The following is a 14500-nucleotide window of genomic DNA, read 5'->3' as shown; positions in this document are numbered from 1 at the left end:
GTAAATGAGATATTTATAGAATGGTTTAATAGTTCCGCTCCTCAGTGAGTCTCCATAGTTGCGCACGGATTCAAACCCTAGTCCCCAGCATCTTAGTCCATCACTGTATCCACTATACCACATTGGGTATCTACCCTGAAAAATTACGGTAGACTTTCATTCTTCACAGTTGAAAAATGACAGTGGAGGCAAGTTAGCCTTCTCCCAGCTTCTTATAGCAAAATTTAAGCTTAAATTGAAGAAAGTAGGAAAAACCACTGGGCTAGGCAGGTATGATCTAAACCAAATCCCTTATGAGTACACAGTGGAAGTGAAGAACAGATTTAAGGAACTAGATTTGGTGGACAGAGTGCCTGAAGAACTATGGATGAAGGCTTGTAACATTGTACAGGAGGCAGCAACAAAAACCATCCCAAAGAAAAAGAAATACAAGAAAGCAAAGTGGCTGTCCAACAAGGCCTTACAAATAGCAGAGAAGAGAAGGGAAACAAAATGCAAGGGAGAGAGAGAAAGTTACAGAAAATTGAATGAAGACTTCCAAAGAAGAGCAAGGAGAGACAAGAGGGCCTTCTTAAATGAACAGTGCAAAGAAATAGAGGAAAAGAATAGAAAGGGAAAAACCAGAGATCTGTTCAAGAAAATTGGAACTATTAAAGGAACATTTTGTGCAAAGATGGACATGATAAAGGACAAAAATGGTAGGGACCTCACAGAAGCAGAAGACACCAAGAAGCGGTGGCAAGAATACACAGAGGAATTATACCAGAAAGATTTAAATATCCCGGACAACCCAGACAATGTAGTTGCTGACCTTGAGCCAGACATCCTGGAGAGTGAAGTCAAGTGGGCCTTAGAAAACATGGCTAACAACAAAGCCAATGGAGGTGATGGCATTCCAGTTGAACTATTTAAAAGCTTAAAAGATGATGCTGTTAAGTTGCTACATTCAATATGCCAGCAAGTTTGTAAAATTCAGCAGTGGCCAGAGAATTGGAAAAGATCAGTCTACATCCCAATACCAAAGAAGTGCAGGGCCAAAGAATGCTCCAACTACTGTACAATTGCACTCATTCCACACGCTAGCAAGGTTATACTCAAAATCCTACAAGGTAGGCTTCAGCAGTATATAGACCAAGTACAAGCTGGATATTGAAGGGGCAGAGGAACTAGAGATCAAATTGCTAACATGCGCTGCATTATGGAGAAAGCCAGAGAGTTCCAGAAAAAAAATCTACTTCTGCTTCATTGACTACGCAAAGGCCTTTGACTGTCTGGACCAAAACAAACTATGGCAAGTTCTTAAAGAAATGGGACTGCCTGACTGTCTTATCTGTTTCCTGAGAAATCTATATGTGGGACAGGAAGCAACAGTTAGAACTGGATATGGTACAACTGATTGGTTCAAAATTGGGAAAGGAGTACAATAAGGCTGTATATTGTCTCCCTGCTTATTTAACTTATATGCAGAATACATCATGCGGAAGGCTGGACTGGATGAATCCCAAGGCGGAATTAAGATTGCTGGAAGAAATATCAGCAACCTCAGATATGCAGATGATGCCACTCTGATGACAGAAAGTGAATAGGAATTAAAGAATCTCTTAATAAGGGTGAAAGAGGAGAGCGCAAAGAATGGTCTGAAGCTCAACATCAAAAAACCTAAGATCATGGCCACTGGTCCCATCACCTCCTGGCAAATAGAAGGGGAAGATATGGAGGCAGTGACAGATTTTACTTTCTTGGTCTCCATGATCACTGCAGATGGGGACAGCAGCCACAAAATTAAAAGACGCTTGTTTTCTGGGAGGAAAGTGATGACAAACCCAGACAGCATCTTAAAAAGCAGAGACATCACCTTGCTGACAAAGGTCCACATATTCAATGCTATGGTTTTTCCCGTAGTGTTGCATAGAAGAGAGAGCTGGACCATAAAGAAGGCAGACCGCCAAAGAATTGATGCTTTTTAATTGTTGTGCTGGAGGAGGCTCCTGAGAGTCCCCTGGACTGCAAGGAGAACAAACCTACCCATTTTGTAGGAAATCAACCCTGATTGCTCACTGGAAGGACAGATCCTGAAGCTGAGGCTCCAATACTTTGGCCATCTCATGAGAAGACAAGACTCCCTGGAAAAGACCCTGATGCTGGGAAAGTGTGAAGGCAAGAGGAGAAGGGGACGACAGAGGATAAGGTGGATGGATAGTGTCATTGAAGCAACCAACATGAATTTGACCCAACTCCGGGAGGCAGTAGAAGACAGTGGAAGTGGTGTGCTCTGGTCCACGGTGTCACAAAGAGTTGAGCACAACTTAACAATTAAACAACAAGCCTTCTCCCTCTCCTCAGATGATCTAGCCTTTTTTCCTGAATGGCTGAACAAGGCTTAGGTGAAGGGAGAAGTTAGTAGCCTATCTGCATTGCTACACATATCATACTATGGGAATCTGTCAGCAAAACAGCCCTAGCAGCTGCTGTTGGGCTAATAGAGAGGGCTTTGGTTGCTTATAGATACTATGAAAGCAGACTGCCAATTAACAGGATTACTGCTGAGGACCATCAGATGTTAACCTTATAAAACAACACTCCAAAATATGCCTTTCATGTTACACTTCTAAGCTTAGAATGTTGAAGCTAATTGCTTCCTCCCAGACCTGCTGAGTTTGAGAAAAGATGCTTTTATCAGGCACACCATACCATAAATACTACACATATTTTTAAAGCATTGTTTTCTTCTCTTATTATAAAAATATCCCCTGCTTAGCCATGCCTAATTTAGTGACGTTAAATAAAAACAATTATCATTCAGTTGTGCTTATTACAAAGTACTTTAATTTAATTAAGGTTTTTTGGCGATATGATTTAGTAAATTAATTACTCAAAAATGTAAGAAAGTATTAGTAAGAAAACCATTAAATGCCATTAATAAGTCAATACATTACTCAGGAAATGAACTCAGCTTTTATTACTAGAAATTCCCATCAATTACTAAATATTGCTGTACCAATTACTGTACTTGTGGAATGGCCAAATTATTGGGCGACTGTTAATAATGTCAGTTACAAATTACTATGGTGGAAAAGTGGTTAGTAAATTCTTTGCTCTGGGTTCACATATTAGTGGGTAACTTGTCAGAAAAATGGTAATTTCTTTTAAAAGAAATATGAAGTTAAGTAAGGTAATACCTTTCACTGGGCCAGTGCCTGGCCCAGAGAAAGAAAACTTAAATCTTTTTAAGAAAAGCAAAAGCAAATGGTCAGTGAATTAAATCTCTCTCTCTCTCTCTCTCTCTCTAATTTACTGACCATATGCTTTATATATATTTCAACCCTCACAGTGTGCCTCCCATCTTATTTTAAAAGTTTCAAAATTAATAGAAGAACTGGAGGACATTCTTCATTAGTCCCATCCTCCACAGGGAAATCTGTGCTGTATAATGGTTCCCTCCACAACTGGAAAGGGCCAATCTATTTAGCGGGGTAGAGGAAAAGCCAAATTATACATCTGACTTTGCACTGGCAATTCCAAATAGCACAAAACACTGTCATCCAAGTGGGAGCAGGGGAAAGGCTTCCCCTGAATTTTAGGGGCAGGTCTCCCTTACCTCACTGTTTCGACCAGGCCTGCCCCTGCCAAATGGTGGTTTTAATATATATGTTTAGTCCTTCAATGATAAGAAAAGAAACTATACTTTGTAGAAAAGCAGTGTTGGTTTTCAACCAATTTCAGTGGACTGATGATCAGATGTACAAACAGGTCTATGGTCCTGACAATATATTTTGGGGCAGAAGGACAGCTCACACATATGTACACACCCATTCTCCCCCATGTCTGAGAAGTAGTATTCTGAGAAGAGTGTAAAAATGTACACATTCAAGGACTGCTGTCAAGATTGCTCTTTATGGGATCTTCTTGTAGGTCATTTTTGGAGTTTGGCTCAGGTACAGAAAAACTGTAGCCCTTCCAATGTTGCTTATTTCATATCTCCAATCACCCCCATCCACTGGTCAAACTGACTGCTGCTTATGGGTGATACAGTTCAACAGTTCTCTCGAGGACCACATGTTCTTCATCTCTTCCCTACATCCTATATCCTTAACTGGAAGTGGGAGGATTGTAATGAGAGAAATCAGCCAACTGGATTCTCAGATCATCAAGATCAATCCAAGCAAGGATGGCAGGCATGACAGAGATCCAATTTCAAAAACAAACATTCACTCTAAAATGTTGAGTGAGAGAGAAATTACTCATCCTAAAACAAATCAAGGGACCAAGTCCAATGAAGCAACTGTGAGTGGTAGAATATACCGCCCAGAAGTGGTAGAATATACCAGATGGACGGGGTATAAATAAATAAATAAATAAATAAATAAATAAATAAATAAATAAATAAATAAATAAATAAATATTGGCACACACATACGTTGTGTGTGCGTGTGTGCACATGACACAATAGTTCTGGGGAGTGCCTTCTTGTCCACTCACAAGCCATCACTGGGAGTAATACAATGGTTACAGGAACCAAGAGCTTCTTCTTTAGATTTTGCTCACAACTATCACGGAAACCCTTTCAACATGGTGGAGGTAGGGCTGTCAGATCAACAGCATTCTATTCCCCAAGATTCCAGGGCGAAAACTAGATAGCAGAAACATGGCACTTCTGATGTCATTGTGGTAAGCTTTTGTGATGTCATGAGAACAGGCCAGACAAGGATTGGGAGAGGTATTAGAACTGGTTCTGTGTCAGTTGGTTTTTAGAATAGGCACTAGGGGAAGTCTGGATAAACAGGTTTAGCATCTGGCTAATACCTAGCTATCTAGGTAATATGGGCAACCCAAAACAAGGAGGGGAACGGGCAACAAAATTCCTGCTAGAGCTTTTCATGTTACCTACAATGTAATGACAACAATAATACTGGAAATTCAGAAATGCCAGTACAAAAGTTCAGATGAAGGTATAATTTATAAATAATATGATCAGCAAAGGTAGGCTGAACCTTGACCTTTTAGTACTAAGCAATTTGTCAGATAAGGATGAACAAATGATTATGTGCAAGAATTAAAGAAATCCTATAGGAACAAAGGACTATTTATGCTTATGTTAGGAGGAAAAGTTCTAGAGAAAATCAAAACTCGTTCACCACCAGTACCTAAGGATGAAGTAGTAAACACCCTACTTAAAAAGGGAGGAAAAGCAAAGCTTATGTTAAAGAAACAACAATATGGCCTTTACATAGCCTTTCCTAAGAAGGCTCCACAAACGAGTAACATCTCCTAGAAATAAACTTCTCATTTTACCACAAAACATTGACAGCTATATCTTTAATGTGGCTCTTAACTATTGTAGTCATGTATTTGAGTTTTGCACCACAAATGTAATCACATAGCCAGGTCTACACTTGATCTTAGCCAAAAGGCTGAGAAGCAGTTTTTGGCTGGCTGGCTGGCTCCAGGATAACATAGTCAGGTCTCCGTTTTAAGGAACTACCACAATTGTCTTATCTCATCTCTAGGTTTGAGTCACCTGCTGTTTCTAAACTAGCAGTGTTCCAAAGCAGCAGAGGTGCCTCTTTTATGGAACTGAGATTGCTTACAAATGAGATTTTTACAGTCCAATCATGCTGCCTCCTTCATGGAAGTTTATAGAATGATCCCACAATGTTGCAATTTGCACCCCTGCTGTAATTTCCCACTGCATCTTCCATGTTTGTTTTCACCTAGGAAACACCATTTAGGAAAGTTGAACAATGCCTTTAAACTGTGAATGGTATGAGTGATTTGTCTGGAAGCACCCTTAGTTTAAACATGGCTGCCCTAGCCAAAATTGAGATGAAACTGATATAGAGATCAAATTCCACAGGCCAACTTCTCCAGCCTGGACACTGTTATAATCTTTTAGTTTAGCTATTTAAGCATCAGATACCTAGTATGGTATAGTGGAATGAGTGATGGACCAGAACTAAAGAGGCCTGGGTTCAAATCCCTCTTCAGCAATGGCAATTTACCGGGAGTGTGAAACTGGTAAAACTATCTCACTTACTGCAGTTACTATAAATTGGTTCTGACTTGACAGCATATACCGACAATAACATTTAAGTATCACTCATTTGAAGATATTCAGACACGATTTCCTCAAATTAAAAAAAAAGCAAAGAAACTAGTATTATCGTTCTGACCCATCCATAGTTTATCCTTTTGAGCAGGGGTAGGGGGCGAGACTAGAGCAAAAAGTAGCTTTGTTCTTACACTGGTTCCACACACAGGGAAAGAAATGGGAAACAGTCAGACAGTCAGGGTTGCACTTCAGTGCTCTCAAGATTATATACAAAGGTTGTGATACAATGGAAACCTAGATCTCCTTCAATTCGTGAATCAATACAAGTGATATATTTCTCTGACACACACAGTCATTCAGTGAAATAAGAAGAATGTCTTGGTAACAAATACAAAAAGCTTAACTATTGCAAATCCTGAATTTACAGGACACCGCTCAGTTATTTTTCTGGAGTTTCAAAACATTCTGTCCATTTGGGTTTTTTTTGTTTCGATTTTACCCCTGCACTTTGTACCAGTTTGTTCTTGCCCATATTCACCACTGAAATTTGCCTTTTCAAGATGATGTCTTAACAGGAGGTCAGAAGAATCTGGTACAAGGCGACTTATTCTTTCATGACGGTGCTGTGGGGTTAATATTTCAGATCCTCAAAATGTGAACAAGAATGCTTCAAAAGCAGAAAGGATATGGCAGCTATGTATTTAAACAGATCACTGAGTTGTACCTCGCAAGAAAGGACTTCTGGAAAAGGGTGACACATTTTGAGGTGCTTAAAAGCCAATTTTCAAAGCAAGATGGAGGAATTGGGGGGGGAAGGCACCAAAAGAAAATATACTACTGGGATACATATCAGGAACCTATTGGAACAGTCAAAAACAGTGGAATATGGTTATCCACAGATTTGAAATCTATAGAAAGGGCAGGGAAATATGTATCATTTATTGATCCTTACTACATCTGTCTTGCTTTTCTATAGTGAAGTGTATTCAAGGCAGCTGATAATAAAATCACAGGAGTCCCAAAATACAAGAGAGATGTAAAAACTACCAATAAAATAGTGCCCAAAGCAGCAGCATTTTGCTATTAGCTGATTACATACCTATTTTACAAAAGAGGACTGGTGGACCAGGATGAAAACATGGGCTAAGGGAAAATCTCTAGCACTTCTCTAGCTAGAAACAGAAATGCCAAATAATAGCTATTGTTCTCATCAACTCCAGTCACTGGAATACATTTGAATAGGGTGATGGGGGTGGGTGGGGGTATCCGTTTTACCTGTTGTGCAGTTCTTCATCGCAAATGAATCAATGGCAGCTACACTTCTGTTCCCACGAGCGATATATTCCAAGGAGATCCGAAAAGGTTTCTCAAGGTGTCCAACTCTTTCCTGAAGCAGCACCCATCTGTTCTCATTGCATAGCAAGAAGAAAGAACACAGGACAAGCATGGTGAGGAAAACAGCTAGCTTGCAAGAGGCACAGATCCAGAAGCGACCAGCCCACACCTGCCCCATTACACTGGCACTCTAGGCTGTTTTTCTACTGGCTTTTCCTTGCACCAGTACTTTATTTGTTGTTGTTTTAAAGAAGAATAGAAACAGAAAAAAACTTCCAGAGAGCAGAGATGTTACAAGGAATGGCTACCTCACCAAGCTAATGACACTTTTATCACTCTGATCTATCACAGGTCTGCGCTTACTGATCTCTCACAGATATCTTTGTGTGATTTGAAAACAGCACAACTTTTTATGTGTGTTTCTACCCTGCACACAGAGCTGTGTAATATGTAACAGACAGGGATGTTTTAAATACCACCCCCTCACCCTCCAGCCCATCTGAATCTGTTATTCAGATTTACAGTGATAAGTTTCTCTCAAGGGGTTAGTTGCATAGCTGCAATTCCCAGCCTTACATCTCTGAAACATTCTGTTTCATTTGGGGAAGCAGCATCTCCTTCTCAACTCTGTTAGGAGGTTTAACATTAAAATAGCCCATTTCCTTGTTTTACTTTTATGTTGATTGTTGTTGGTGTGTGTGTTTTTTTAAAAGAAAACTCTGGAATAAGGGGACTGGATACTTAGAGCTAAGAGATAATAATAATGTATGTTATGTTCCCCAATGAGTAACAGAAATTGCATAAATTACTTAAGAACAACAGAAATGTTGTCTGAGTCATAGATAAGTAAAAGCAGTACCCAAAATTGCAAAAATAATTTTAAATCATTCCACATGTTCAGCTGTCCAAGTGTAGTTCCTAAGGAAATTATTCACCATTATCACTATACTTAAAAAAACAACAACTGTGGAACGTAGAAATTCGTATTTTAATTCATTATTGTTGCTGGAGACTTGTTTGGAAGTAGAAACTTACAGAGTTCTTTTGTTCCACCTATCCGAACCCATCTCCACCCCATTCTTGGGTTCTTTAATTCTCTACACAGATTGTTCTGGGCCACCGAGTAGAGAAAAGAAAATATGTTTGTTGGCCTAGTGCTGAGCAGACCTGAGGCCACCTAAAAATCTACATTACAAAATTATAGCACACAATTCATAGGAAGAAAAAAAGGTCACTTTTTTTTTGGTTGCAGCAACAGTCCCTAGGCCAACACTGGGGAATTGGATCTGTTTAACTGAGAGACCCAAATTCCCCTCTACAGCTACCACCAACCTCCTCAGCAGATGCTGAAGGTGACAGTCCTCTGAAGGCCACAAAGGAATATGCTACCTGAGAGTAAGGCTGGGCCGATGGGCTCCTGAACAAGGCCAGGCCATGGCCCCTGCCTCAAGTGTCCTTAAGGAGATTCCCTTAACAAACAGGGTGAGCAAATTCCTTCTGGTTGCCCTCATGCCACCTGGATCCAACTCCAGTGCCCCAAAGTGCCAAACAAGAAGACATATAATACCTGCAACAATTGACTGATAACCTGAATCCCTGCCACCAACTTTAATTTGTATTACCAAACCACTATCAAAAACATAATGCCCATAATAACCACTCAAAAACAAGTCCTCGAGTACTAAAGCACAAATAATTGTGCCACTATACCACTACCAAAAAGCAAGGGAGGGAAAAAGGGGGAAAACAGTGGCAAACTGACTGGAGCAACTTCCTTGGCTCCTATCATATGTTGGTCAGGTGGACCAGAATGAAGCTTCTGACAGCTAATGGGAAGCTGGGAGTGAGGGCGGAATCACCCACCACTGCCCTGTCAGCATCCAAAACATTCAGCACAGCTGCCACCATGACAGCTCAAGCCCTCTCCACTGCTTGCCACAGCCCTCGGACTGCCACTCTGGCCTCAACAGGATGATCCCAGGTGAGTCTGGGACCCTGTTTTCTAGTTTCGTCTACTGCAATTGGTTGTCAGGACATATGCAAAAGAAGAGCTTTCTAAAGAGCCTTGTTAGAAATATTTTCTGAGCAATTTCAGCTGTAATTTTTTTTAAAAATAAACAAGAACACATTGTGCTGTTTCTATGACTTGCTTTCAGACAGCATTATTAGACATGTATATAAGAATGGTTCAATAGCTTTAAATAAATCTAAAAGGCCAGTAGTAAAATATTTTTCAGAGAATAAGTATGTTTTACAGCCATTATCTGAAGCTAACAACATTCTACATTTAAATGAACCACCTTCACTTCCATATTCCAGACATTTTTCTTTGTGGTTTCATAATCCTGTTATATGATTACTGGAGGAGGTCATTCAGTTATCTCACTTGATTAACCTGCTTGTCTCCATTTGTGGCTACTGGCTCCATACAGTGAGAAAGTTTCTTTCATCAGAATATTTACACATGCAAGAGATAGAGTCAATAAAAGTATTGGTCTTCCACTAGGATGATTATGACTTAATTTCTGCTTAGGATAGCTCAGTGCCTTCCATTCTGACCTATGTCACAATGTTGCTGTGAGAAGAGAATAATATTTTATAAAATCTGAGCAGATCATCCAACAATAGAAAGCTATGTCTGTAAGGATAAAGGGAAATGTCTGTAAGTTAGTTAGGAGGCAGTATTTAACTCTGTAAAATTAAATCAAATAAATATTAATTATTCCAAGTTGTGTTGGAGAGAATGTCAGAAAGTAGGTACTTATTTTTATATGTGGTAGAATGCAAGAATATATTGAAATTTTGCAATTGGTCTTTAAGGATATAAACAAAGTAACTAAGGTAAATTTAGAAGTGCTGTTTTGTCCTAAAATAGCACTTTTATCAAATTTATAGGAAGCAACATAACTGACTAACTAAAGAATTAATTTCCAGTTTATTAAAAGTGGCAATATTAATTGTACCTAGGAACAGGAAAAGGATGTATCACTATCATTTAAGCAAATTGTATAGATAAGTTTGGGATAAAGATATTAATAATAAGTTAACATGTAATCTTAAACTTAAGAAGAGGTTGATAAGGATATATTTATAGATGTATGGGGAGAATCCATTGATTATGTATTAATAAAGGGGAAGAGGCATACACCTTTGCAAGGGGAATGGGGCTCCAGGGGGCGGGGGGAATGACTGTAACTTCCAGATGGTCCTGGTGTCTCTCTCTGTATGCGTGTTTGTGTGAGAGAGAAGATCTTTTTATTATGTGTTTTAATATGTTCTATGTTTATATGATTTTTTTAAAAAAATTACAAAAGCACAGGTAATTGTCTCTTGCACAGAGATTGTCCTGTGCAGAGATACAGGGATGGCAGAGGATGGTGTATTTCATCTTTAGATGATGAACAAGTAAATGGGCTTTCACGGGTGACCTTGGCAGAACATGTAAAGGTGTTATCAAAATACACATGGGGACAAATTTAACATCTAAGTTTGAAACAGGGTCTAGTTTCTTTTTTTGCACTCACGTTGTATGGCTTATTAAAAGCCAGTCGCTGTAAGTCTGGAGGGCTGTCTGTAAGCAAGCAAAAGCCTGCCATCCCAAAAGCTTGGGAGAGGGGAGCAGTGGCCTTCAGAATCTGTTGTAGGTCTTTGATGTTATGTACTACTGGTTTCAGTTGATAACTGTAGGTGATAGCCAATTATAATTTGTCATTTTCTCTTTTGAGTATGTCTCGTAGTAGCTTGTTCTTGGAGACCATTCTCTCATCAAATTGCTTTTTCACCTAATTAAGTAGGCATTGTTGCTTCAGAACGGCCAGTTCTCAATCCATGACTTTTTATCTTGTTAATCTGAGAAGATGTGGTTATATCGAAGGGCTTGGCTGTAGACAACGGATTGTGTGGTGTGTTCTGCTTGGAACCTGGAGGGGTGTGTGTGTGTGTGTGTGTGTGTGTGTGTGTGTGTGTGTGTGTGTGTGAGAGAGAGAGAGAGAGAGAGAGAGAGAGAGAGAGAGGTTCAGTGACTAATGAACATCTCTCTCTCTGCACAAATGTCTACTGTGCAGTTGTTCTGTGGTGTGCATAAAATGCATCTCTCATTGAAGACTGGATGAAAGTTATCAAAGTACTCATGGAATTTTTCAAGTGATTCCTCTTTGTGAGTCCATGCGATGAAGATGTCATTAATATACCTCAGATACAGGCCAGGCTTTAGGGTATAGGAATTCAGGCAACATTTTGCCAGGTTATCCATAAATTCATATAGTAGGGTGCCAAACATATGTCCAGAGCCATGCCATTGATCTAGGCATTAGCAAAGTTGAAGTAGCTATGAAGTCAGAGTTTTGTGGCTAAATCTTTCAGAAATATCTTTGGAAACATTCGGGGGGGGGGGAGGAAGGCCAGCCATTTTATAATCTTGGTGCATGTGGCTTTATTTGTAAAAGCTGGTTTTTTTAAAAAATATATTATTACTATACTGCTTCTTTTACCACATACACTGCTTTGGGAAAGTTTCACCAGAAAAGATAGCCTATAAATCGTCATTGTCGTTTAGTCGTTTAGTCGTGTCCGACTCTTCGTGACCCCATGGACCAGAGCACGCCAGGCCCTCAGGTTTCTCAGTAGATAGATAAGGTGGTCAGGCACTCCCATTTCTTTAAGAACTTGCCATAGTTTGTTGTGGTCCACACAGTCAAAGGCTTTTGCATAGTCAATGAAGCAGAAGTAGATATTTTTCTGGAACTCTCTAGCTTTCTCCACAATCCAGCGCAAGTTAGCAATTTGGTCTCGAGTGCCTCTGCCTCTTTGGAATCCAGCTTGTACTTCTGGGAGTTCTCGGTCCACATACTGCTGAAGCCTACCTTGGAGGGTTTTGAGCATAACCTTGCTAGCGTGTGAAATGAGTGCAATCGTGCGGTAGTTGGAGCATTCTTTGGCACTGCCTTTCTTTGGGATTGGGATGTAGACTGATCTTTTCCAATCCTCTGGCCACTGTTGGGTTTTCCAAACTTGCTGGCATATTGAATGTAGCACCTTAACAGCATCATCTTTCAAGATTTTAAATAGTTCAACTGGAATGCCATCACCTCCACTGGCCTTGTTGTTAGCCAGGCTTTCTAAGGCCCACTTGACTTCACTCTCCAGGATGTCTGGCTCAAGGTCAGCAACTAAATTGTCTGGGTTGTCCGGGATATCCACATCTTTCTGATATAATTCCTCTGTGTATTCTTGCCACCTCTTCTTGATGTCTTCTGCTTCTGTGAGGTCTCTCCCATTTTTGTCCTTTATCATGTCCATCTTTGCACGAAATGTTCCTCTAATATCTCCAATTTTCCTGAACAGATCTCTGGTTTTTCCTTTTTAAAGCAAATAAAAAACTATAAAATGAAAAGAATACCATTGTTTTTAGATGTACAAAAACCCAATTACAATTAACATGCAATGGACAAATGAATAAAAATCATAGTGGTATCTTTTTAAAAACTGAGTCTTTCCTAAAAAAATGTTAGCTAGCTGATAATGACATGATTTGTATGGTCCAGAATGAACAACCAAAAGGCAAAGCATTTTGTCCTTGATTTGTGACTGGGAAGCAGACATGACTTTAGCAAAATGTGGTAACCTGATTCATCATTACCAAAAACAGAGTGGGAAATTGCTTCCAGCAATGTTGATTTTCACAAGATGGACACTTCTCTCAGTGCAGATCTGTTAGCAAAAATAAGAATATGATTTACCAGTCACAGTCACAAACCAACGATAGTTGAGCATGTGACTTCCCCAAGTCCTTTAACCCAGCAGTCAGCTGAGTCTCTTAAATATCTGGTGACAAAAGCAGCAGGATCTGTGCTATTTGGAAGCTCTAGCAAACAATTATTCCATCAAAGCAGGGGGCTGAGCCAGCTATGCAGGTGATTTACACTGAAATGCAGTAGCATCTGGATGTTGTGCAAAACATTCCTTACTGTTTCCAAGACAGATGGATTTTAATTCCAGGTACATGGTGGCCCTGCACAATGATTTCTATCTCTTTGCTTCTACTAACCCCCTGGCTAAGTGTGTCAGGAGTTTTAAGAATTGCTTTTCTGAGTTACTGGTGCAATAAACATTACTTTTAAATTCTCTGGCCTCTCATAGTTTACCACAGAAACTATATTAAACTTTCAAAGCTGATGCGAGGCAGATATTTTATGTTGCTGGAATTCAGGACAGTGGAGGGCTCACTAGGGGCCAGATTAATTTAAAAATATGCAGCATGAGTGGCTAAATCTTTCAGAAATGTCTTTGGAAACATTCGGGGGGGGGGGGAGGAAGGCCAGCCATTTTATAATCTTGGTGCATGTGGCTTTATCTCAGAAAATATTTTTTAGCTGAAAAAAAGAAAGAAAGAAAAGGTTTTGGTCTAAATTCTGAAAAGGAGTCGCACACGCCACCTCAAAATTCTCCAAAGCACAAATAAACTGCTAATTGCCATTTGACCTTCAGTCATTTTGGAGGGCACAATCATGAAATACTGCAGTGGATAAAGTGATGGGCTAAGACTCAGGAAGCTTGGGTTTAAACCCCTGTGCTGCATTATGAAAGCTCACGGGGTTGGTGATGCAACTGATAAAATCATTAATCATCTCATGCTGCAGGGCACACTTTAGACCTGTTTTTCTATACTGGGGTAGATATTGGTGATCTAGGTGTGGAGGAACTCTTTGCAGTTCCGTTGTCATGGACAGGTCATAATCTGTTTGGGGTTGACTCACTGGAATGCAGAACCTCTTCAGGGGTGGAGGACCAATTAAGATGGTCCATCCCAGGAGGCTGTAGATCCCACATGGTTTTCTGACGGCTTTCAGGGAGTTTCCTGTTGCTTTTGCAGGTGATTCAGCTGAAGCCCAGATTGGTCTATGGAATGGGGAAATGGCCAGGACTGTTAACACAATTGCTCCTAAGCATCCCCTCCCACGAAGTAGAGGCAAACTGGTCCCCTGTGTTAGGTCTTGAAGAAGAAGAATGTAATTAACAATTGGTTAGTGCAGGTGCAGTTCTTTAGCCACTGCCTATGTGACGACCACATGAGCTAGAGAACATTGGAAGGCCTATTCCGTGGCAGTGGTGGCATCA

General features: G+C 40.0%; 1 protein-coding gene across 1 annotated transcript in view; it reads right to left on the bottom strand.

The window, feature by feature from the left end:
* The window catches only part of LOC144585876 (ALK tyrosine kinase receptor-like), a 683258-nt gene that overhangs the window by 97233 nt on the left and 571525 nt on the right, over positions 1-14500 (bottom strand). Inside the window, exon 5 of the mRNA XM_078383225.1 lies at positions 7325-7452. Within this exon, the coding sequence (XP_078239351.1) occupies positions 7325-7452 (128 nt within the window). The remainder of the gene's footprint in view (positions 1-7324; positions 7453-14500) is intronic.

Source organism: Pogona vitticeps, chromosome 1 (assembly GCF_051106095.1).
Source record: "Pogona vitticeps strain Pit_001003342236 chromosome 1, PviZW2.1, whole genome shotgun sequence".
Lineage (NCBI taxonomy): Eukaryota > Metazoa > Chordata > Lepidosauria > Squamata > Agamidae > Pogona > Pogona vitticeps.
Note: the sequence above shows the minus strand (reverse complement) of the source record. Positions and strands in the feature narration are given on the sequence as shown.